This window comes from Atheta coriaria, unplaced genomic scaffold (genome assembly GCF_025399875.1).
Source record: "Atheta coriaria isolate IRGN ID8LTWV9N9 unplaced genomic scaffold, Caltech_Dcor_3.1 hic_scaffold_7_pilon, whole genome shotgun sequence".
In the NCBI taxonomy this organism is placed as follows: Eukaryota; Metazoa; Arthropoda; class Insecta; order Coleoptera; family Staphylinidae; genus Dalotia; species Dalotia coriaria.
The window spans coordinates 2,519,807-2,541,846 of record NW_027045449.1 but is presented as its reverse complement, the minus strand read 5'-3'; the positions used below and the strand labels follow the sequence as shown (position 1 = coordinate 2,541,846).

Here is a 22,040-nt window from a genome sequence, read left to right as displayed (position 1 = left end):
TAATTGCCCTAAAAACATCTAAAATATCTTTTCTTAGGAATATACTAAATAAAAGTTGATAACTTTTTATTTTGTACAATCCTAAACATACTTTATTCAACGAAAATGTTTACTTCAACGCACTCAACCATTACAAGTATAAAAAATAGCTCAAAGTCACGTGACTACATACTTTGAAAGCATAATAAATTTGCATTATTGGAAATGAGAGAATGCAATCGAATCTTAATATATCTTCAGTATCCCTTTAAACAAAACTTATCGGTTCATAATTGTAACATGATACCTTGTCAAGCGTCACCCATTCGAAACATAAAAAACAAAAACTCATCTTTACGTATCCACCGCGGCCGCGGCGTCATCAGCCTTGTCATCGTTATCGTTCATCTCCACCGCTTCAGTATCGTCGCCACCATCAGCCTCATTCTCTATGTCATTCTCTTCGGTCTCATCTTCTTTGTCCTCGTGTGATTCTTCCATCGCTTCGTTTTGTTCTGCATCGCCTTCGTTTTCAACAATCTCGGCTGTCTTGTCTGCTGCTGCACTATTAACGCTATCTTCTAAGATCGGCGGTTTCACAGTAATCGTCTGTTTTCGTCGTTTTTTCGTCATCACTCGAAAGTCCTCATCGGAGGTGCTATAGTCGGGATCGTCCGCGTCCTCTTCGTTATCGCTGACGTCACTAAGCCGCCATTTGCGTTTACGACGCCGTGGCTCAGGCCGCGTTTTCTTCGGTTTGATATCTTCCGGGTCTTTTGACTCATCCTTGCGAATTAAACCAAGCACGTCGAGCATTCCGGGAGTAATGGATGCTTTGGATGCTGCTTCTGCTGAAGGGTAAGCTGATTTTCTTTCACAAATTGCTAAATGACCAGCCATTTCATTACCTAGCAAAAATTAAACCGAATAAGTTTATTGTTGTTATTAAATTGATATGATAATTACCATCCGAACTACTGAATCCGCAAACACAAAACAACTCAAAGTCCAAGGGGTGTTCTTGCACCTTCTTGCTGTACAAATTACACAACACTTTGTGACTCATCATCGCAGTTTTACACATCGTCTGATACTTGCAGTCGGCTTTCATACAGAACATAATATCCCTAAAAATAAATATTATTAACATTATTATATTACATGCAATTCAGTAAAACTTTAAAACTTACTTGAAATGTGATTCAACCGAAATGAATTTCCCGCATTCCTTGCATTTATAATCTTCTGGAATCGAAAAAGTGACAGAGCACTGTTGAACCTGCGGTTCCGGTCTGTTCTGCTTCGTTTCTTTGAGTTCATCATCGCGTAAACTCTTCGGTACCATATACGCATTCTTCGCATCAGGATACGGCTTGAAATTCGGCTCATTCTTGTAACAAATATGTCTCTCTCCATGCTGATCAAACTCCTCCTTATCCAAAAACTGCAAATCACACCGCGCACACTTCTTCACAGCTCCCTTCGGATTCTTCCCTTTTTCGCATGCGCAATGAGATGCTGGAGGAAAGTATTCGCATCCGCCGTCATATTCTCCTCCATTTTGGTAATGCTCAAACAAAACGGACACTGCAGAATCGCCTGCTTCCGATGCTTCTTATAGAAGTGATCAATGATCGCCTTGTGCGAACTACTCTTGTACTCACAACTACCACAATGATAGGGTAATTCAGATGGCGAGTGTTCTATACTCATATGCTTACCGAGCACCACGACCGAATTGAATTTGTCGTGACAAATCAGGCAGTTGAAAAACCTGCCGGCTTTCGTCTCAATCGCATGCTTGAGCTCCAAATGCGTGTAGAGATTGTGCTTCGAGCCGCAATCCATAAGACAATACTTACAAAAATAATCAGCGGTGGCAACATGCCGAAAGAGATGCAGCATGAGATCCGTATTAGTCCCGTAGACTTTCTGACAAATTGGACATTTTACATTCAGTTCGACTTCTTCAACAACCGGATCACATTCAACTGTGCCGTAGTAGTACGATTCGAGCGACGTCAACTGCTTGGGTATTTGCGCAACTCTAGGCGTTCCCAGAGCATTATTCAACACGCGTGGAATGGCGACTTTGCAAACTTGTTGCAACATTTGACTATTTGCGGAGAGAGATGGTTGAAGACCCGGCGCAGAACCGTATTGTTTCGGCTTGGGGCGGATTGGTGGTTTCTTGAGATATTCCTGAATAGACCATCGCTTGAACGGATTCGCGGCGACTTTATTCAGACGAGTAAAGAATGACGTCCCGCTAGAGACCCGCGTTTGTTCGGAGATGTGTTTTTGAATACTGTGGAACGCATCGTACGCAGTGGTGCCGTACATTTCCCTCCATACCAACTCATCCAAAAACTGTTGGATGATCTGCCGCGAGAGCAGAGATAATGTATTCTGGAACATTCTAGGTACGATGCGGCGAAGGTAATCCATGATAGTCTGATTCGACGCACCATTGGTGCCATTTCGGGCAATGTTTTTAAAGCCCATCGCATGCATGGCTTGCTTCTCAATGGTCATGTCAATGACCAACGTGCTTTCCGGATTCACCCAATCCAGCAAAGGTTCGAGAATCTTCGAAAACCGCTTCTTCGCTGACTTACCAATTTCCGCGTCGTTGGGATCAACAGCGCGCAGCATCAAGCGTTTGGTTTGTGTCTCCAGCACACCGAGGACTTCGACCTTCACGTGTCGATTCGCCCCGTCATGTGTGGTTGTACCGAGTGAGATCACCCCGACTTCAACAGCACAACCCAACCCACCCAGAGTTGGAAAGTGTGTGTGTAATGCAACCGTGCAAATACCACGCAACCAAGTGTATAACCCTTTGAGATAAATATTCTCAACTTTTACCCATTGCAACACATTCTGCACGTTGGTCTGACATGCCCAGTGATAGATGAGTTTAAAGTTGGTCGAAGGCAGCTGACTGCCCTCGAAGAGCGACTCGTGGAACACAGAGAGGAACTTTGGCGGGCAACACTCGGAGATCCAAATGTATCCGCCAGAGTTCGGGAAACGCGCCGCGTCACTATACATGCCGAGTTTAAGCTTGACATGCGGATGCGTTTGACAATAATGCTCGGATTTAACAAGTCCTTGCTGAATGAGATACTCAGCAAACTGTGACGGTGCTAAAATAAGCAAACGCTTCACCTTGCGGTCAAGCGCAGCGCGATTTTGATTCTGGTTGCCTGACTCTGAGATACACAAACTGGGCCTGGCAACCACCACTAGGGAAGGAAACGTTTTACCCTGGAGTTTATTAAACGCCACTTCCTTCGTATCTGCGCTGGTTCCAGTTTTGGTCGCGTCGTCAGAGGTCAAATCGACGACTGTTGCTGGTCGCGGGGCAATAGCGACAGCTGCTGCCGCCGCTGCCGGCTGCGGCGCGGTGGTTACTTCGGTGCGGATGATTGGTATCATGGCGGGCGGGCCGGGGATTGGAGTTGTCGTCGTCGTGGGGGCCTGAATAATGCAGCAAATTACTTAAAAATTAATGAAGAATACATATAACATCCAGAAGAAAAGTTGAGCATAAGCAAAGCAAAACTTTTTATGTTGTTTCTTCAAACCAAACGGAACACAAAGAGAGTGGAATGAATCTGTTGAGACTTACTGTATAGCCCTTTAGAAATGCCTTCTTCTTAGGCACAGGTGCCTCAATCCGTCGTACTGGTTGTGTTGTGGCTTGTGCGGCTCCTGGTGCAGCAGCATTATTAGCAAGTGTGGCTGCTGCCGCTACAACAGCTGCAGCTTTGGCTGCTTTTTGTTCGAGAAACACAGATAATCCGGGTTTTGGAGGTAAGGCTCCCGGAACTATCCGTCGCATTCCAGGTGGACGGCCAGGTCCGGACGTGCAACAGTCGGAACGGCATTTGCTAGAGCTGCTTTTTCGCGTTTTCAGTTTGAATGAAATTATTCAACTCCAGAGCCGTCAAATGCGTCGTGTTTGTAATCAAGCGACCATCGTTCTCTTTCACTACATCATTCACAATCGTGTGAATTGAATCTCTGGCAGACTGAGAGAGTTTTCTGGCCATCAACTGAGCTGGACTCAAGTCATCAGACCACACTTCAAGTTCCAACGTTTGTTCTGCATCAAGACGAACAATTCGTAGTACATTACGTTCTAAAAACATTTTGAAATCATTTTAAAATTGTGTTTTGAAGTAGATTTAATGGAAATTTTACCTCCGTCTGATTTGCGCGCGGTAACTTTGTATTTCTTGGCTGGTGCTTCAGTGATTTCAACCACCTCATCATCCTCGTCGTCTTCGGACAGCTCGAGGAAGTCGCCGCGGACCTTCAGGATCTGCTTCCTGGCATCTAGGCTAGCCTGCCTCTTAGATCCGCTTTTCCTGCCCATGATCGGCACCTGCTCTCGTGATGCGTCAACTACAACCATGAATAATTACTTATTACATGGTAAAAACAAAGATATTATTTTATTATTCAGCTCAAAACATAATTTTCACATAAAAATGACACAAACATATTGTATATTTCTATTGTCTATGTTTAAAACTACCTATATGCCAATAATAACATTCTAGAAGTATTTAATTACTGCGGTTATTGATGCTTACAGAAATATTACCGATGCGGACGCCGTTTTTTGAAGATTGCCTAGATTCTGCCGCTTTTTTCAGCGGCTTGGCACACTTCGAGGTTACATTCGACTTGTTTTCTCGGTATGTACAGGGCGTCGTAGTAGCCATCAACTTAGGATGTGATTGGACGCGATCGCTCACAACGCAAGCCGTGCAAAGCTACTTACATTCACAACCAAACCCATGCAGGATGCGCCCCGGACGCGGTGCATCATTAACTCACGGGTAATAATTAGTGAATTATACTTACGAGATAATTATTGTGAAGAAATTCCAACCACAAACACAAAAATCACAAATACTCGTCACTCGGCGCGTCTCAGGTTGGCGGCCATCTTGTCGTCGTGCCGTCGTTTGATTGCCGCTAGGCACCGCTGTATGCACAGCGGTAAATTCAAACCTGTTTTGTTTGAGTACCACTGGTTTAATATAACTAACAAAATTCTAATAATCTGAATTAACTTTATTTTTTTGATTGTTTCACATATGTTTAGGCGTGCGTGAACTATCTACGCGTGGTTTAAATACAGAGACATGTATAATTTGAAAATCAGGACGAATTACATTGCTGAAAATGTTGTTTTTGGCTTTATGGCAAGAAATAATTCTGAAATAAATACAAAATTAATCAAATCATTTATGTATTGCATAATTTAAGGATATTTACTTCTGGATCTGCTCGTGCTATGCATAAATTAAAGTTAAATGCTGTTGCGCAATTATCTCCTTCTAAAATTGTTTTAACATTATTAATTTATATTCCAATTGTTTTTAAAGTATTACCTTGTATATCGCGGCATTTGTCTACCACTTTCTCGAACATTTGCTTAATGTCGGGGTAAGAATCGTCCAGCATTTTCTTATAATTAATTTTACCTTTAGGCGTCAGCTGAATAAAAGTTTCAAATTAAATTGTATAACCTATATTACCAAATTTAATACCTACCCATTTTGCAGCGCTCATCATACACTCCATGTAGCACTATTTATAACATAAAATAAACAATTGTTTTAATTAAGCATATTTTTATTGATAACTATTTAATACCTTGTAAGGTTGCGGAGAGTCAGGATTAATGTCAAAATGTTCAATATCATCTGCAAATAACATTTTATTAAAATTCGATAGGCAACCCAATATGCATGCATCTTTTTTATATTTATATTTATTAAAAAAATGTTATTACAATTGTTTTTCACTTACCTGGAACTAGACCAACTTTCTTTGTGCACACATTTCTTAAACTCATAATCAATTCAATTAATTCCGGCGGTAAAAGCTGAAAAACTTGTTATTGTACTATTAAATCCTTTATTAACCAGCATTTTAAGTTGCTTTCTTTTAATTTAATCAATAACTCAAAATATAAGTTATTTTGTCATATTTCTCTACAAATATCTAAAAATATGCTTTGAAAACCACTTACTTTTGCAATGTGAGGTGGAATTCTTGCTTGTGTTTCTTGAATACAGAGGAAACAAGCAAAACTTAAAACAAACACCTTTAACAGCATTGTTTTTCTGCTTCAGTCAAATATTTCTAAAATAAAAACTAAAATAAAAGGGAAACTCAACCTTATATACAGATTTCCCTCGAATTATGCAAGATTTGATAATTATTAATCACCTTTGTGATACCTACTAGAAAAATTGTATGAAATTCCATTCACAAGCCAACAAATTAGTGCAATAAGCAGTAATTACTCAAATAATTAATCATTAATCACTGCTAATAATAAACTGCTCATACCTAATTATTTAATTAATATATACGTTAATTATCGACTGTACATCCACATACGAAAAATTATCTTTTATTATACTCATTACATTAATTCTTTTTTGATACAATCATCAAAGATTTTCATTTCAAGCGCACTTTAAATTAATTTACTTCCGCTCCGCTTGATAACATGAAAACTTCCAATCGAAAGCAACCCAATAACAAACTGTGATCAAATAAATACTAAACATATTATGTAAAGCAAGAAAAACACGTTTACGAGTGAGAAAAACCTAAAAAACACCAAAATAATCGTATCACAGAGATGTTAAGATAAAATATGAAGCTAGTTATGTTGGTTACTTGTTTTGTGCATGAAAGAAAAACAAAATAAAAAACTTTAAAAGCTTTTAAAAATTAAACTAGTGTTTTAGCTTCATGTATCCCATAAGCCTTAGACACAAATGATTGTGCAGTATACTGTACAATACTCTGTCCAAAGCGTACTTTACATCTTCACATTATTAGTGGTTGTGGTGAGTGCAATATTAAATTTAAAATTGGTTGTAATTAACAATCGGATGCGTCGAAATCCACACCGCTTGGTTTGACTGCGCGTGAAGAAAGCCGGTCGAGTGCGGCTGCCGCACCCGAGCGCATCGCTTCTTTTTCCTTTTCAGTGTCAGGTGTCGCGCCGGTCGCAGCGGCAGCCATTTTCGGTGAGCCAACAGCGCCTGGAGTTCCTGGACTCGCCGGTTTCTTGTTCAACAACGAATTGAAGAAGTTGGCGAGCACACCTTCACCGCCGGGTGTGTTCACAGTCTTCGAACAGTCGAGCTATACACATACAAATCAAATATACATTAATTTTGAATAAATACGCAAATTAAAGCCAAGGCAAAGGGAACTTGCGTTTTGGTTGCTGGCAGGAACAGCATTCTCGTATGTAGCACATGCGCATGCTGGAGAATTCAAATTAAATTCGCATTGGCATACATATACATATAATACTGAACTGAAAGCTTCTTTAAAGTTGCATATTTTAATATATTAAATAGTATAAAATGCAATTTAAGAAAAATTTAGTATGCAAGTTCCCTGTTACCTTGCCGGGCATATTTTGTCCACGATAATTCACCTTGCTCGCTGCACCAGCGCGAAGCGGTGAATCCGAAACGCGGATCATCGGAGGTGGCGCCGCTCCGGCCGAAAGCAGAAGTTGTTGTTGTTTTACAAGAAAACTCTGCTCTTCTTCTACTGTTATCTCTGGTTCACGACTTATGGTCTAAAAGGTAAATATTAGCAATAAAAACAAACATTTTTGTAAAAATAATTAGTAATTACCTTGCGAGTGACTTGTTGCATAATAAAATCACCGTAGTAATCATCCGGCTTGCATGAAGTCATGCTTTCATAGAGAATTGAAATCTTTTTCATGTTATCCCAACCAGCAGGACTACAAATTCAAAAAAAGTTAAAATTTGTATAAATTAAGGTAAAGTATAAATTATTTTGATTAATCTTACATGAAAACAGCATCTTTCTCCACAACCAACGCCGGCGTCCTAAACGGAAACCCATAAATCCTATGCGTCAAATATTTATACAACAAATCGCAGTTTTTATCCTCCTTGGCGCTGGTATAGAACAACGCCGCGCCATATTGCAAACAAAACCGTCGAATCCACTGCTGCATAAAATCCAACTGCTCATCACGATAATCCTCCACCTTCTCCAACACCTGCATGTAATCAGTCTTGGTGACCACCACGACAATATCTAAACCTAAATTATTCGTCAGCGTCGCCTCCGGCAGCGGAATGCTTTCCTCATTATCCTCATCACCATCGCCCAGATTACGCGAGCTGCGCTTCATCGGCGATGACGGATCCAACTCATCACCAGGCTCCATATAATCATGCCACATTTTTACAATATGCTGTCTTCTTGCTTGCCTCAGATCAATGTCCAATTTGAGTTTGTCGAGATGATCAGCAAGCACAGAAGCCCAATGTTGCAGCTGCTCCAGAATGGCCCAAGGTGCTGTCATGGTCACAGTGAGGATAACCAATGTATGCTCAAAGGATTCTGCACTGAGTGCAAATGGTAACAAGTCAGCATGTCCTTGATCACCATCAAGCACCCACACAGATAATCTGGTATGATCTAAGTGGATTTATTCAAATTAGACTTGAAAAAATCTATGAAGACTTGTTAGTTTATCTTACCATCTCTATAATCATCCCTTACATCAATGTAAGCATATTCTAAACCGGATCCTTTCTTGGGATCTTCAACTCCTTGTAATTTTGCTACTAAAGTGGTTTTTCCACTTTCATTATCACCCAGAACCAACACCTGCTTGCACGATGGAAGTTTCTGATTGCCATGGTTCTGTACGTCGTTCAAGATAGAAGACCTGTGTATAAAACAATTGAAATATTGAGTTATTGAAATAAAAACATCTAACTGTTAATGGATGACACATCTATCATTCATGTATGGGAGAGGTCGGCATAAACAAAATAAACGCAAATAAAAGACATAACCGCTTAGTATATGATTGTAATTAGATAGATAAATATGTCGTGGATGAAATTACATGTGAATTTCATACCAAAGGTTTTCCTTTTCGGCATTTTCGTCGAGTTTTCCTTCTGGAGACATAACCTCCGACGTGGGAGACATCTTGGAGCACTGATACACGCAACCGCAAATGCGCGACTGGCAGGACCTGTCACTTTTATTTTCCCCACTTGTAACTCTCTTACAAATGCAGGATAGTCAAAAATGAATGTCTAATCTATGAATAACAAGTAAAAACCTTTTAAAATGCTGATAATTATAGTATTACATGCTTTTACAAGTTTCTTTGTATAAAAATATCTGTGCATGGCACTTTTTTTCATTTGCAAACAACTTAAACTAAAAAACGCGAAAAATAAACTAAACATTCACATTTAAACAAAAACAACGAAAAATAAAATTAATACTCTTAATAGATCAAAAAACTGGTCAAACTTATACTATAAGGCACTTGGAAATATTCTTTGAGTTTAGTTTCCTTTCAAACTTGATTTTTGATTGATTTTACCACCTTTAGATTTCTTATTACGTGTAGCCGTCTGTACCTCTGGCATTGGCGCACCATCCATAATAGTCGTCAAAATCGTCTCATTAAAATCCTCCGACAACGCCAGAATACAAACATCGTAATCATAAAACTCCCCGTACACCTTCCTATCAACAATCTTCCGCGGAAATAACCCATTATAATCGCGCAGAATCTCAACATAAGTATGAATCAAATCGCAATTCACCATGCGCGTATTAAACGCATCACAGTGACGTTTGTTAAGTTCGGCAAAAATTAACCGCATGCCCGCAATCGATGCCATCCAGCATTGAAAGAGAGACATATTCAGAAAGCGCATCACATCCAATATTTTCCCCAACTCCGTTTGAAACAAATTGTAATAATCATAGGTATCTTCATATAAAAAGCTAAGTTTCTTCAAATGCCTACTAAATTTCCATGAAACATATTCATAAGTAATGTTTGACGCACGCGATTCACGCAACTCTGCATTGTTTTCTGCTATGGCAATAAGAAGTGTTTCGATGTTGCTTATAGTCTTCGCATAAATCGAAACACCTTTAATCAACTTCATGCAATGCACGAGGTTTTCCAACTCTTTCGTTAAAGTCTCCTGACGATAACGACTCTTCTGATCAACGTCTTTCCCATTGCTCGATGCAGGTTTACCTGTTTTGACGTCAATCAAGAGTTTCTGCAGCATATGCACCATTCTATTGTTATCGCCTTCACATGGTTTGTATTCATCATCAGATACACACTCAACTGTATCTTCAGTTGAAGCTAAATACACTTTACAACGATCTGCACCCTCAGGCGCTTTGATGATAAACTGCGGATCTTCATCGTTGCCATTTACAGGTTCCTGTAGAACATCTACTGTTTCCGGCGCTACTCCTAGAATTTCCTCAGATTCTCCTTCAGTTTTATCAAGAGGATCTGGTAGTAATGATACAGATCGAAGAGCGAATCGCATAGAATCAAGAATTGGAGTAAAATCATCCCATAATGTCCAGTGATCCGAATGAAGACTTAAAGGTTGTCGAAAAGGTTTTGGTTTTGTTTGTGGAGCCGATGTTGAATTGAAAGAGTCGAAAAGTTGATCCATGATTTGGACAAATACTTTCGTGCCTTTTGCTTCGGGATATTTCGGATCTGTACGACGAATAAGAAAATGGCCGCGGTTATGACTTTCAAACTGATTATTTTGTGAAAAGTTATGCGTTTTACTTACCAGTTTTGTCATAAGGATCATAAAAGCCTTCCAGAAGGTATGAAACTGTTTTGCTGAATGTTTGCGCTGCTGATCGGGTGCTCTTCGAAGTGTTATCATACACTTCTGATGTTAACAACCCTTGCAAGCGCGGCAGACTCAACAGTGCGGAGACATTGTCATAGGAGGCTATATAAGGTTTACCCGAATGATTAAACATAACGTCGTGGGTGTAAAACATTGCTTTCAGCGTTCTCAGCATCCAAGGAGAATCAAAATGTGCATAACACGTCCGCGACCTCTTACTGAATATGAAAGTAGATCACCATTTTTGTAATTTTTCTAAATAAAACAAAATTATTTTGTAATATGAATATTAAATTTGTATTTTGTACTTACAATTGGTAATTCTGCAAGAATAGTCATCATTTCAAGTTGTCCTGAAGAACAACTGGCAATAACCCTTACATCAGCCCGGAAACAATCTTCGATGTATTCTTTAATACACTCGGCAACAATAGATCGATCCGTGAAATCCATGTACCCTAATGTGCCCAAATTGAGGAAGGTATTCATCTGTAGGAATTTCAATTGCAGGATGATGAGATGATCCGGCGGTTTTGCATTTTGTCCGCGCTGCTTTTTAACCTCGTCTACATTGCATATAGCATCATATTTGAAATGTTCAAAGCAAAGAATCACATCGCGATTATGGGGCAACAACCGTAATGCATAAGTGCGTATGCAATTGAAACTCAAATGATGTAAAATCAACCGCTCCGATTTGCATTTCTTGCGAGCCTCGCGGTACTCATGTCGCCGCTATTCAATAATTTAAATTTTATTATAATAATCAAGAGAATAAGTAATATCCATGCGTAAACCACTTACTCCTTCATATCCCTCGACGATTTGCTGGATGGTCTCGTTCGACATTGCCCCTGCACGTGAAAATCGCGAATATTTTCTTAAAATCGTGGAACGTCGAGCACGAAATGACTGCGGAAGCAAGTTGAATTTATGTCGCGCGCGTAGATTCAAAAGTTTCACAACACAGACGCCCTCTTACGGAAAATAACAACTAGTTTCACAAACTTTTAGAATGAAGTTTTAAACATATTCAAGTAATAATTTAACTTATTTTATTTGCAATGCATCTTTATGCATCTATATCTACAACAAGTTTACCGAGCAGTTTGCCTTCCATTAGGTCTTCGAATGCTTCGGGCACTTCATCGAAGCCGTAAATTCCATGAATCACTGGACGCAGCTGGATTAATATAAATATACAAAACAAATGAATATTAAATTACACGAACAGCTTGATTTCAATATGAATAACAATGGAATATTTTATCGTTGAAATTAAAACTAAATACAAGATCGATTACCTTGTCTTTGTTGATTAAATCATCAATAAACTCCACTCCTGCATGAAACGGTGCGAAAAATCCCCATCGGACAGTTTTCCCCTGCGCGCACTTCGGTATATTGGCCACCATTAAATCTCTTGCACTCGCTGCCATCCCTCCTAACAATCCGTACTTGTCGGTGTTTTTAATCAACGGCGAATTCAAAGTAATAAACTTTGAATACTGCCAAGATGGCGGAATCTTTTTATAGCCCATATTTGCGCAGTCTAATATAATATCAAACGGACCATCTTTTGCTACATTTGTAATATAATTCGGGTCTCTGTAGTCATGCGCACTGTGAGCACCTAATTTCTTTACCAAATTAATTGCTGTAGAATTACACGAGGCGATTACATTCGCACCGGATGCGTTTAGCATTTGTATTGCTAAAGTGCCAACTCCTCCAGAGGCACCTGTGACTAAAACACGGTAGTTCTTTGGATCTCGGATGCATAGCTCACCGGACAGGTACAGAGCTGACCAGGCTGTTAATCCTGAATAGAGAATTGATGCGGCTTCGATGAAATTCAACTTGTCTGGTTTCAAACATGTCTGAAAGTAAGTGTAATGTTGGTTGCCTATATTGACATCTTTATAAAAACAGAAAAAATGATAAAAATTTAGGTTTTAAATAAATTACCAGTGATTGTTCAGCAATAACAGCTTCAGCATGACTCCCCTGTCTATGAATAGGTAAAACTCCATAAACTTTATCACCAATCTTGAAATTCTTCACATCTTGCCCTTTGTCAATGACAATACCACTAAAATCTCTTCCTAAGGTGAGAGGGAATTCAAGCTGATGATTTCTCAAGAATCTGCCAAACTCTTGTGCATAACCATTGATCATCATGTAATCAATTGGATTTAGTGATGCTGCTTTCACAGATATCAGTAATTCTGTGGTGCTTGTAATAATGGGCATGCGACTCCGCGTCATTTGCAGCTCGTCGATGTTTCCATAGGAGTGAATAGCCCATGCGCTCATACGATTATCAACAGTACCTCGGGTTCTGTCTGATTTTTCCTTTTGTTTCGGAATAATTTTTGATGGTTCACCGGTGGTCGTTGAGGGGCCGTCGGTTATAAAACGTGTGCATTGTTTGAATTTGCATGATGATGAACGTACTATGCGAAAATTAAACATTTTTGTACTTTTAGGGCATTATTTCCCTATTGAAACAGTGTAATTTGTTAAATATTTTAAAATTTATTGGTTATGTTTCGACATATCAAAATACGCAAAAATATTGAGACAATTCTGGTTGCCTAACGTCTAATTATGATGCCCAAGACGAATCTTTTGGATGTTTAGCGTTGATACTATGATAAATAATTAATAAAACACGTTTTAATATTATGAAAGCGAATTGGTTGATTTAAGCGCGCGTAGTTTGAAAAATTCGTGTTGTTCCCGCGTCCGTTTACCCTTTGGTACCGCTTTAAAGAAATTTGTGATTGATGTGTTATTCGCTGGCGGTTCTTCTTCTTCCTCATCGAATTCCACATGATACGCGTCGTTTTCTAGTAGATTCGATGATGTTGACCAACTGAAACGCACCAATTGCGGAAAACCAAACACCGGATCACAATTTTCTTTCAAAAATCGTTTGGTTACTGGATCTGTGTGTTGAATGTTCAATTTTTTTTACTTATAATTCATAATACTTGATAAGATATTACTTACCACCAGGATATCCACTGCCAAATCCTTCCTCAGCTAATTCAATGCCTTCTTTAAATTGCCACACTTTGAGAGCATGATCCCTAGTAACTTTTGCAGCAATACTAGCAGCTGAGACGATGGGATATTTAGAATCAGCCTTTTTGGCCACAGTAATTTTAAACTGTGGAAAAAGTGTCTTCAGATAATCCTGATATTTTTCTGGTGGTCCAACAGTATCAACAAAAACATGTTCAATCTTTACACCATCAGCAATTGCTTTCCTTACTAAAGCAATTGCTGAGTCCATTGAGACTTGATTCAATGATGTTTTGCTTCTGCCCAGCATACTGTTACAAATAAAGTTTGGTGAAATTACATCCACTGCCCAGCCCATAGCTTTGTGATTTTCACACATTTTCACAAAGATTTCTTCACGTTTTTCTTCAGTTAAAGCCTTGGAATCATCACATTCCAGTTGCACCAAGAGATCAGCACGATTTATTGGACAGAATGCTATTCCATATACCATTGGACCTGTTATAATATTAAATTAGTTTAAAACTTGTTTTTAAATGTTTAAATCACTAACCTAAAACCGGCCCGCGGCCAGCTTCATCAATGCCTAGGATACATGGAAATTCTCGGCAGACTTTCGGCACTTTCGTAATATATACGGCATTTTCAGACGTATTTCGTTCTGAGAGGAATGTTTGGAGTGTCAGTAATGATTTTATTTGATTGGGATCGTCGCAAGTTTCAACGGGCGCATCTTCTTTATCAGACATCGTAAATGTTTCTAAAAGATTTCGCGGGTTTCACGCAACAGTTTGGTTTTCTTCTACACAACACACGCATGCGCAACATGCGTTCAAGGAAAACTTTTATTTTAATTTATTTGTGTTTTTTTATTTTTAGATCTTTCAATTTATAATTTATTAGATAAAAAGAAAAAAAACTTAAAACACATTTGTTGTAAATGCATTAATGTTGGATAATAAATTTGAATTGTAATGGTTTTAAGTTTTTAGCGCGTTTATGTATTGCGCATGCGCCACAATGCAACCACATATAAACTAAAACAAAACAAACTCGTTGACCTGATTACATTCCCAAATAATTTTAAAGATCAAATAAACAAAAAGATACGTCAAAATCACAATTACAAATAATATTTTACAATTTTTTCCATAAATTTCCACAATTTTTACACTGATAAAGAGTTGTTAAAAAATTCGAATCCCAAGGTTGTTCGAATCAGTCCTGCGCAGAAACGATGTATCATCACAACGATAAATGTGTTGCGTCGAACGAAATTAAACCTGTCCGTAACTTGTTGTAACTTATACGTTCTAGAACTCAGGTAAAAAAAACTTAAATACTCAAAACAGAATTATTATCCTCTTGTAAAAGTGAGCAGTAGTGAAAGGTAAAACGTAATGCGTGGTGTTCTTTGCGATTTCACATTGCGTTGCAGTTTGTTGCTGGTGAGAGGTTATGTTTGTGTGCCTCATGCTTTTTGTTGTCCTTCAGGCGGCATCGTCGAAAATAAGCAGTAAAGAGCCCGATGGAAGCCCCGGCTCGCCCGGCAGCGCCGGAACGCGTCGCCGACCAACCCCGTGATGTAGTTGCCGAAGTGAATCAAATAATTCGTAACTGGGAAGATGAACATCAAAACAACATTGAGTACAATCCAATACCAATGCTTTCAAGGTAATTACATATCAAATTGCATTTTAAAATTGTAATAAATTTATTTACGATATTTAAAGCATGGCAGAAATCATTGAAGCTGAAACCGAGAATTTTCTCAAAATGGATCCAGACCCTTTCGACGAGCGGCATCCGTCGAGAACAGACCCCGAATGTAAACTAGGCAGTTTATTAAAACTCCTCTTCAAAAAAGAGAGTTTTATGCTCAGATTAACGAATGATTATTTACGTGATAATTATTATTCGCGTCTGGGCATCACTGGCAGAGATATAAATGAATTGAATGCCATGGCATGTAGATTACTATTAGATATTTTGCCTGGTTTGGAAGTTTCAGCAGTGTTTCAGGTAAATTTTACATTAAAATCATAGAAATCAAAATAAAATCTAATATTTTGTATAGCCGGACATGGATTCGTTAATAATGCGGTTAATAAAATGGACGACGAGCGCGGTTGAACCGCTGCAAACGTATGCAACCGGATTACTCGCTGCTGCAATGGAGGTTGCAGAGATCGCAATGAAATATCGCGAACATAATGCACGGCTTGTTCCTTTACTATTACAACGTCTACGGAGTTTGCGCGCTGTGTCGGATTTCAACTATTCGACAACAACTCGACCGTTTGCGCATTTTGCGCGTTCGCCGCTTAAAGAACGCCATATTAAAGAAGGGAAAGAAGTTAAAGAAAATGGCGCCGTACAAATTACAAACTCATCACCAAATAAAAGAAAACAGGAAGATAGTCCACCGGATTCACCAAGCGCAAACGTAATTAACAAAAATATATAAATATTAATTAATTTTACAATAAATTTTTATAGATCCAAGTAAATGGAACGACGAAAAGGCAAAAGTTGCGTGATAGTGAGATTATGAGTCCTCCCAGGACAACAATAAAAAGTAAGATTATATTTAAACAATAAAAGTTGGTTTAAAACGTTAATATAATTCTTGTAGCTCCAATTTTTAACGAATCAAGCAATTCCTCCTGGGCGGAAATGGAAAGTTTTATGATTGGTTGCATACAGATTCATCCAATCACACCTGTGACAAGTCAAGTCCTTATTTTAAGATATTTAGTACCCGTGGGTGAATATCAGGAGTTTCTCAGTCATGTATTCGAGCATGATGCGTTGGAACTAATACTTTCATATGTAAATGTACGCGAAACGAAACAAGCTCGTTTGGCGTTCGAAGCACTGCGATATCTTTCATCACTTCTCTGTCATATGAAATTTTGCCTTGAATTTATACAATCAAATGGATTCCAAGTAAGTATTAGGATTAATTTGATAATTTAAAATATTTTAACGTTTTATTTAGTGTTTATTAGACGTGCCAAGACCTTCGATAGCCGCAACTGGTGTTTCTATATGCATTTATTACCTGGGTTACTGCGAGGAGGCGATGGAGCGCGTTTGTTTGTTACCGAAGTCTACGATTAGTAATTTAGTTAAATATGCGCTGTGGTTGCTGGAATGTTCGCACGATTCTGGCCGATGTCACGCGACGATGTTCTTCGGTCTGACGTTTCAATTCAAAGTGATTTTAGACGAGTTTGACGCTCAGGATGGACTTCGAAAACTTCATAATTTGATCGCTACGCTTCCAATCTTATCAAATGATGCGTTACCGTTGAATGAAGACGCCGAATGTGCTGCACGTCAAATTGTGCGCCATGTTTGTGTGGCATACAAGCGATATTTGGAAGCGCATCTCATCGCTAAAATCGAACAATTGAAACGATCACAATTGCGTCCGCCGGATCGAACCGAAGCAAATACGATACCGCAAATTAGCTACAAACCGTGTAAGTCATCGCCGGAGGAAGTCCAGCAACAAATCGAAACGTTGCTACAGTTTATGCCTTTCCGTACTCACTGGTTGCCTGTGGAGAACTTTTTAAAGTTGGGCGCAATTACTCTTTTGCTGAGGATTATTGCGTTAGCGTATGAGTGGAATTACAGCGGACGTGCGGAGACGGTGCGCTGCGCGCTGGACGTGATGGCGATCGCGTGTGTCATGCCCAAAGTTATGATACTTCTCTGTGAGACTGTTGATCTGCCAGACGAGTTGCCTACGCTTGGAGTGAGTATTATACTCGGGGCAGCTGCTGGTGAAATTGTACGTGATGCAGATGTACAAAAATCAGCGATTAGGGTGTTAATTAATTGTGTTTGTGGACCCATTAATCGGGTAAGTGTAAAATATATATATATTGGGTTAGAAATTTAATAAAAAATAATAATTTGTGTTAGGTTGGTGGTAGCATGGCGAGATTCTCCTCAGGACCGGTGAATTCACCGAATAAAAAAGTGAAAACAAAAAACTCGGAGGAGTTGATACAGCGAATGTGGGATTGCGTGCGGGCAAACAGCGGTATCATGGTGTTATTACAATTGATGAATGTGAAAACGCCGATTATCGACGCGGATTGTATTCGGACATTGGCGTGTCAAGCGTTGGTAGGGTTGACGCGATGCGCAACCGTAAGACAGATTGTTTCAAAGTTGCCTATATTTCAAAATGGCGAATTACAAAGTAAGTTTTTTTTTTCTTTCACTTCATTAGAAAATCATGATAATTTTTTATGTTTAGACTTAATGCGTGATCCAATCCTTCAAGAAAAACGCCAAGAACACGTCACTTTTCAAAAGTACGCGTTAGAACTCTTAGGAAGCTTATCCGGCCGCACAGCCACTTCGGATCCGGATGTCTCTCTTGTGAATATTCATCGTGCGAGCGTTGTCGCACAGACCAACATATCCTTCAATGACAAACAACTACTTCAGCTCATCCATCAACACTTAGTTTCTAAAGGTTACACAGATTCGGCGTCACTTCTGCAGAAAGAAGCCAATATCGGACATGTGATAAACTCCAATATGGCGGTGACGCATCCTTCGAAGTTTCGTTACAGCGTATCATCACCAGTAGCAAATCGTGTGCGTTTATCATCTGTACACTCACCGGTTTCGACGGTACGTAGTAATTTAAACGCGTCGTTTGCGGAGATGAGTCCAGCACCGGCCGCAAACTGCACGCCGATTAAATTGGTTAGAAAATCAAGCACACCACAAGTGGCAGCTACGCCAACCGCGCAGAATCCTAGACTACAAAAGCAAATTACCAACGATCCGCATGCGAAACTCGCGGTGACTATCGTGGATGAATTCACACCAATCGAACCGCCGAAAGTGACGCTCGACTCGATTATCACCGAGTACTTGACCAATCAGCATGCGCTGTGTAAGAATCCAATGGCGACGTGTCCACAGTTTAATTTATTCGCTCCGCATAAATGTCCCGATCCGCGACCCAAAGTAGCAACTACTACGAATGTAGTTATGCGATGCGCACGGCGCCAGTTGGGATATCAAGCGAGAAATTTAGATCGACGCTTGATAAACTCCCGATTCTGCCCGGTGCAGTCAATTAGATATCCGAATTCAGAGAATGGATTCTTCACATGCGTGCGATTCATGCCTGGTGATCAACATGTCGTTGTGGGTGATTACTGCGGCGATTTGCGCATTTACAACGTGTTGACAGGAAATGAAGACTCGTGTTTCTCCGCGCATGAGACTTACATCTTTAATATTGAACCAAATCGTACTGGAGAATTACTATTGACTAGTTCCGCTTGGAGGGAGCCACTGTCGGCGATGTGGAGCGTTAAGGACTATGAAATGAAGCACACGTTTGATATACAGGATTATGTTGAGTTTAGTAAAGTATCACAGGATAAGATTATTGGCACGAAGGGAGAAGTAGCGACGATATTCGATGTGCAGACTGGGTTGGAGGTGCATAGGTTTATTCCATTGTCGCATAATCAATACACGAAGAACAAAGCGACGTTTAGTCATAACGATGAATTGGTGCTGACGGACGGTGCGCTGTTTGATGTCAATTCGGGGACGCAGATTCGACAGTTGGATAAGTTAAACTCCGCACAGAGCGGTGTTTTTCATCCGAATGGTAGAGAGGTGAGTGAAATTTTTGATTTAAATTAAAAGAGTAATTTTTGACGCCATTTTGTTTTTTGTGACGTAAGATTATAGCTAATATGGAGATTTGGGACATGCGTACTTTCCACCTGTTGAAAACCGTGCAATCTTTGAATCAATGTAATGTTAAGTTTGCTGAGATTAACAATGCGCTGTTTGCCTACTCGATGGAGCAAGAAATCGATGAGGATAGCACGTTTGACTCTAGCTTCAAGACGATCGACGCCATTGATTACTCGAGCATTGCGACAATCGATGTCAAGCGTCAGATTTATGACCTTGGCATCAACCATTTCGATAGCCAAATTGGAATCGTCGAGAATCAAGGCACTTACTATAATGTGCAGGAGTCTGTTGTGCGTTTATACGATGTGGGTAGACGACGCGATAACGATGACGAAGTAGAAGAGGACGATGAAGATCTCGTTGACGAAGATGATGATGACGATGATGATAGCATCAGCGACGAGTCAGATACCGCCGACCGTGAGTTTTTTAACTATCCTTATCAGAATCGGAGATAAAAGTAAAAAAACTAAACCCCACAGTAATGTAACTTTAGATTTACTTTCAGCTCTGGATATTCTCGGCTCGCTGCGAAGATTTCACGGTGAGCAGGACGAGGATGAGGAGGACGATGACGAAGGGTCAGATGCGTTAGACGATTTGATTCTGGAAGATGGCGGCAACAGCGACATCTTCAATTCGAATTCGGACGACTCGTTGTCGTTAATATTGGGCTCAAATGATGACTCCTACACGGATTATTCCGACGACACGCTGAGGATGACCTCGGAGGATGAGAACGCCGCCAGTGAACCGGAGTAATGAAACGCCCTTAGCTTATTTTCAAGAAAAAAAATGAAATGAAAGAAAAGTGATATTTACTTGTACCTACATAATGTGTACTTTGTATCTGTACTTTGATGGAGATAAAATTTACAGTGTTCTTTAGTCAGTTTTGTATAGAGCATTGAAGTGATTTGATTATTTCACAATCAATAATTGAATATTACATGATTCGACAGATACATTAAATAAGTTTATAAAAATGTACAATGTTTGAAGTTGTTTGTTATGTCGGAAAGCTTTATAATCGGTTGTAATGTATGTACATAACAGAAATAATTGGATAGCAGTGGTCAAGGTCATTTCGACATTGATAGACTATTATCTAATTGATATGGTGTAATTGTAACTAATGTTCACGCGTTTTTATGCGATATGAAATCGTTTATAAGACGTGCGGCTTATAGACGGACACATTTTCTAGGTTAACCGTGCTTAAGCAAGGTCTTCCTTAGTTTAAATAAAATTTTCTTGTATTTTCATTAAAAATGGCGCCTACGGTTACAAGAATCGACGCGGCTGGTAATACCCAGTTGGGTGAAGGTCCGCACTGGGATCCTGTATCAAAAACTTTATATTTCGTTGATATCGAGGGTGGGACTATTCATAAGTATTGCCCAGCTACCAATTCATCAACTAAAGCTTCTATTGGTAAGCTAAATACAAAAACAAGTGACAAACGAAACTTATTTTGTTTTCTGGTTTAGATGGTCATGATGGCCGCAGTGTATCACTCATCATTCCGGTTAAAAACCAGCCGAATAAATTCGTGATTTCCGTTGACCGTGACTTGGGCGTTGTTACCTGGGATGGAAAATCAACGAAAGTTTCATTTGAGAAAATCGCCGAGGTGGATACAGCTGCTGATGTCATTGGGAATCGTATCAATGATGGCAAATGCGACGCTTCCGGTCGTATCTGGTTCGGGACCATTGGTGTACACGATCCGAAAACAATGAAGTTTTCAGAGAACGCGTCTTTCTACTCTCTGCACGCTGGAAAACCGAAACATCACTTTGGTGATGTGACTATCTCTAATGGTTTGGTTTGGAACAAGAATAATACTAAGTTTTATTATATTGATACACCTACACAACGTGTCGAGGTGTTTGATTTTGATTTAGCAACTGGAAACATTTGTACGTATAAAATTAATCGCTACAAATGATTATTTTATATTTTTTTCTTGTTTATTATTAGCAAATCGTAAAACTCTCGCTGAATTACCCAAACTTGGAGTTATTGGCGGTCCAGATGGCATGACAATCGACACAGAGGATAATTTATGGGTGGCTGTGTTTGACGGCGCGTGCGTTTTGCAAGTTTCGGGTAAAGATGGTAAACTTATGCAGAAGGTGGACATTCCTGCGAAACAAATTACATCAGTTGCGTGGGGTGGTGACAATCTCGACGAGCTCTATGTGACAAGCGCACGACTCTTCGATCCTGCTTTAACAGCGCCTGTTCATGGTGCGGTCTATAAAATTACCAACACAGGCTTTAAGGGATTCCCGATGAACGAAGCTGTTTTGTAAACTTAATCACAGTTCTGTGATACAAATAAATATTTTTTTAAATCGAGATATGCAAATACACACAATGAATTAATATTTACATTGTCTGATAACTGATAAGTTATCTGGAACTTAATACAATGTACAGAAATGGTTACACAAAATGGTGGCTACTGATTGGGTATAAAATGGCCGAAACAATTTACTACAACTACAACACGATAATCTAAGT

The 22,040-nt window shown here is 39.5% G+C and overlaps 8 protein-coding genes across 10 annotated transcripts; 2 read left to right on the top strand and 6 right to left on the bottom strand.

Annotated features, from left to right (window-relative positions):
* Nucleotides 1-63: 63 nt before the first annotated feature.
* On the bottom strand, nt 64-4,971 carry LOC135796332 (uncharacterized). The gene is given in 8 exon segments (XM_065308318.1): nt 64-887; nt 946-1,106; nt 1,170-1,474; nt 1,477-3,462; nt 3,614-3,880; nt 3,882-4,126; nt 4,189-4,411; nt 4,858-4,971. Coding segments are annotated over 7 exon segments (3,732 nt in total). The 5' UTR covers nt 4,403-4,411; nt 4,858-4,971; the 3' UTR covers nt 64-333.
* A 78-nt stretch (nt 4,972-5,049) lies between these two features.
* LOC135796331 (general odorant-binding protein 56h-like) lies at nt 5,050-6,196 on the bottom strand. 2 transcript variants are annotated; one of them, XM_065308316.1, is made up of 7 exons: nt 6,035-6,196; nt 5,812-5,887; nt 5,656-5,705; nt 5,554-5,589; nt 5,391-5,496; nt 5,275-5,336; nt 5,050-5,214 (listed from the first exon to the last, which is right to left on the bottom strand). In XM_065308316.1, the coding sequence occupies exons 1-7, from the start codon at nt 6,119-6,121 to the stop codon at nt 5,197-5,199; spliced, it is 435 nt and encodes a 144-aa protein (XP_065164388.1). In that variant the 5' UTR covers nt 6,122-6,196; the 3' UTR covers nt 5,050-5,196. The 2 variants fall into 2 exon arrangements, with proteins under 2 accessions (XP_065164388.1, XP_065164389.1); XM_065308317.1 differs by having other exon boundaries at nt 5,812-5,895; nt 6,035-6,186.
* Nucleotides 6,197-6,405: 209 nt separating this feature from the next.
* On the bottom strand, nt 6,406-9,083 carry Dlic (dynein light intermediate chain). Of its 2 annotated transcripts, none has more exons than XM_065308302.1 (6): nt 8,948-9,083; nt 8,559-8,749; nt 7,857-8,496; nt 7,675-7,786; nt 7,436-7,615; nt 6,406-7,167 (listed from the first exon to the last, which is right to left on the bottom strand). In XM_065308302.1, exons 1-6 carry the CDS (start codon nt 9,016-9,018, stop codon nt 6,901-6,903), a joined length of 1,461 nt encoding a protein of 486 aa, XP_065164374.1. In that variant the 5' UTR covers nt 9,019-9,083; the 3' UTR covers nt 6,406-6,900. The 2 variants fall into 2 exon arrangements, with proteins under 2 accessions (XP_065164374.1, XP_065164375.1); XM_065308303.1 differs by having other exon boundaries at nt 7,469-7,615.
* Nucleotides 9,084-9,151: 68 nt separating this feature from the next.
* LOC135796322 (uncharacterized) lies at nt 9,152-11,712 on the bottom strand. The gene is made up of 4 exons (XM_065308305.1): nt 11,532-11,712; nt 11,040-11,462; nt 10,662-10,982; nt 9,152-10,582 (listed from the first exon to the last, which is right to left on the bottom strand). The coding sequence occupies exons 3-4, from the start codon at nt 10,900-10,902 to the stop codon at nt 9,387-9,389; spliced, it is 1,437 nt and encodes a 478-aa protein (XP_065164377.1). The 5' UTR covers nt 10,903-10,982; nt 11,040-11,462; nt 11,532-11,712; the 3' UTR covers nt 9,152-9,386.
* Nucleotides 11,713-11,759: 47 nt separating this feature from the next.
* LOC135796324 (reticulon-4-interacting protein 1 homolog, mitochondrial) lies at nt 11,760-13,204 on the bottom strand. The gene is made up of 3 exons (XM_065308307.1): nt 12,696-13,204; nt 12,032-12,607; nt 11,760-11,910 (listed from the first exon to the last, which is right to left on the bottom strand). The coding sequence occupies exons 1-3, from the start codon at nt 13,200-13,202 to the stop codon at nt 11,800-11,802; spliced, it is 1,194 nt and encodes a 397-aa protein (XP_065164379.1). The 5' UTR covers nt 13,203-13,204; the 3' UTR covers nt 11,760-11,799.
* A 41-nt stretch (nt 13,205-13,245) lies between these two features.
* LOC135796327 (ribonuclease H2 subunit A) lies at nt 13,246-14,698 on the bottom strand. Its single transcript, XM_065308311.1, has 3 exons — nt 14,311-14,698; nt 13,743-14,255; nt 13,246-13,678 (listed from the first exon to the last, which is right to left on the bottom strand). The coding sequence occupies exons 1-3, from the start codon at nt 14,504-14,506 to the stop codon at nt 13,413-13,415; spliced, it is 975 nt and encodes a 324-aa protein (XP_065164383.1). The 5' UTR covers nt 14,507-14,698; the 3' UTR covers nt 13,246-13,412.
* A 163-nt stretch (nt 14,699-14,861) lies between these two features.
* On the top strand, nt 14,862-20,504 carry mahj (LisH and WD40 domain-containing protein mahjong). Its single transcript, XM_065308296.1, has 11 exons — nt 14,862-15,081; nt 15,252-15,431; nt 15,491-15,779; nt 15,835-16,203; nt 16,257-16,335; nt 16,393-16,706; nt 16,759-17,631; nt 17,694-17,976; nt 18,034-19,424; nt 19,493-19,931; nt 20,008-20,504. Exons 2-11 carry the CDS (start codon nt 15,286-15,288, stop codon nt 20,271-20,273), a joined length of 4,449 nt encoding a protein of 1,482 aa, XP_065164368.1. The 5' UTR covers nt 14,862-15,081; nt 15,252-15,285; the 3' UTR covers nt 20,274-20,504.
* Nucleotides 20,505-20,694: 190 nt separating this feature from the next.
* On the top strand, nt 20,695-21,871 carry LOC135796329 (regucalcin-like). The gene is made up of 3 exons (XM_065308312.1): nt 20,695-20,945; nt 21,002-21,433; nt 21,495-21,871. The coding sequence occupies exons 1-3, from the start codon at nt 20,783-20,785 to the stop codon at nt 21,827-21,829; spliced, it is 930 nt and encodes a 309-aa protein (XP_065164384.1). The 5' UTR covers nt 20,695-20,782; the 3' UTR covers nt 21,830-21,871.
* The last annotated feature ends 169 nt before the right edge of the window (nt 21,872-22,040 follow it).

Coding starts and splice junctions, on each gene's coding strand:
- LOC135796331 (XM_065308316.1), bottom strand. CDS start 6,121: ATGCTGTTAAAGGTGTTTGTTTTAAGTTTTGCTTGTTTCCTCTGTATT. Junction 5,888..6,034: donor TTCCACCTCACATTGCAAAA/GTAAGTGGTTTT, acceptor CAAGTTTTTCAG/CTTTTACCGCCGGAATTAAT. Junction 5,497..5,553: donor TGATGAGCGCTGCAAAATGG/GTAGGTATTAAA, acceptor ACTTTTATTCAG/CTGACGCCTAAAGGTAAAAT.
- Dlic (XM_065308302.1), bottom strand. CDS start 9,018: ATGTCTCCCACGTCGGAGGTTATGTCTCCAGAAGGAAAACTCGACGAA. Junction 7,787..7,856: donor GAGAAAGATGCTGTTTTCAT/GTAAGATTAATC, acceptor TTGAATTTGTAG/TCCTGCTGGTTGGGATAACA. Junction 7,168..7,435: donor GACAAAATATGCCCGGCAAG/GTAACAGGGAAC, acceptor GTATGTGTATAG/CTCGACTGTTCGAAGACTGT.
- LOC135796322 (XM_065308305.1), bottom strand. CDS start 10,902: ATGCTGAGAACGCTGAAAGCAATGTTTTACACCCACGACGTTATGTTT. Junction 10,583..10,661: donor TGATCCTTATGACAAAACTG/GTAAGTAAAACG, acceptor TTCGTCGTACAG/ATCCGAAATATCCCGAAGCA.
- LOC135796324 (XM_065308307.1), bottom strand. CDS start 13,202: ATGTTTAATTTTCGCATAGTACGTTCATCATCATGCAAATTCAAACAA. Junction 12,608..12,695: donor TTATTGCTGAACAATCACTG/GTAATTTATTTA, acceptor ACTTACTTTCAG/ACATGTTTGAAACCAGACAA. Junction 11,911..12,031: donor ATTTAATCAACAAAGACAAG/GTAATCGATCTT, acceptor ATATTAATCCAG/CTGCGTCCAGTGATTCATGG.
- LOC135796327 (XM_065308311.1), bottom strand. CDS start 14,506: ATGTCTGATAAAGAAGATGCGCCCGTTGAAACTTGCGACGATCCCAAT. Junction 14,256..14,310: donor TGGCCGCGGGCCGGTTTTAG/GTTAGTGATTTA, acceptor ATATTATAACAG/GTCCAATGGTATATGGAATA. Junction 13,679..13,742: donor TGGCAGTGGATATCCTGGTG/GTAAGTAATATC, acceptor TTCAACACACAG/ATCCAGTAACCAAACGATTT.
- mahj (XM_065308296.1), top strand. CDS start 15,286: ATGGAAGCCCCGGCTCGCCCGGCAGCGCCGGAACGCGTCGCCGACCAA. Junction 16,204..16,256: donor CGGATTCACCAAGCGCAAAC/GTAATTAACAAA, acceptor AAATTTTTATAG/ATCCAAGTAAATGGAACGAC. Junction 16,336..16,392: donor TCCCAGGACAACAATAAAAA/GTAAGATTATAT, acceptor TAATTCTTGTAG/CTCCAATTTTTAACGAATCA.
- LOC135796329 (XM_065308312.1), top strand. CDS start 20,783: ATGGCGCCTACGGTTACAAGAATCGACGCGGCTGGTAATACCCAGTTG. Junction 20,946..21,001: donor ATCAACTAAAGCTTCTATTG/GTAAGCTAAATA, acceptor TTTCTGGTTTAG/ATGGTCATGATGGCCGCAGT. Junction 21,434..21,494: donor TTTAGCAACTGGAAACATTT/GTACGTATAAAA, acceptor GTTTATTATTAG/CAAATCGTAAAACTCTCGCT.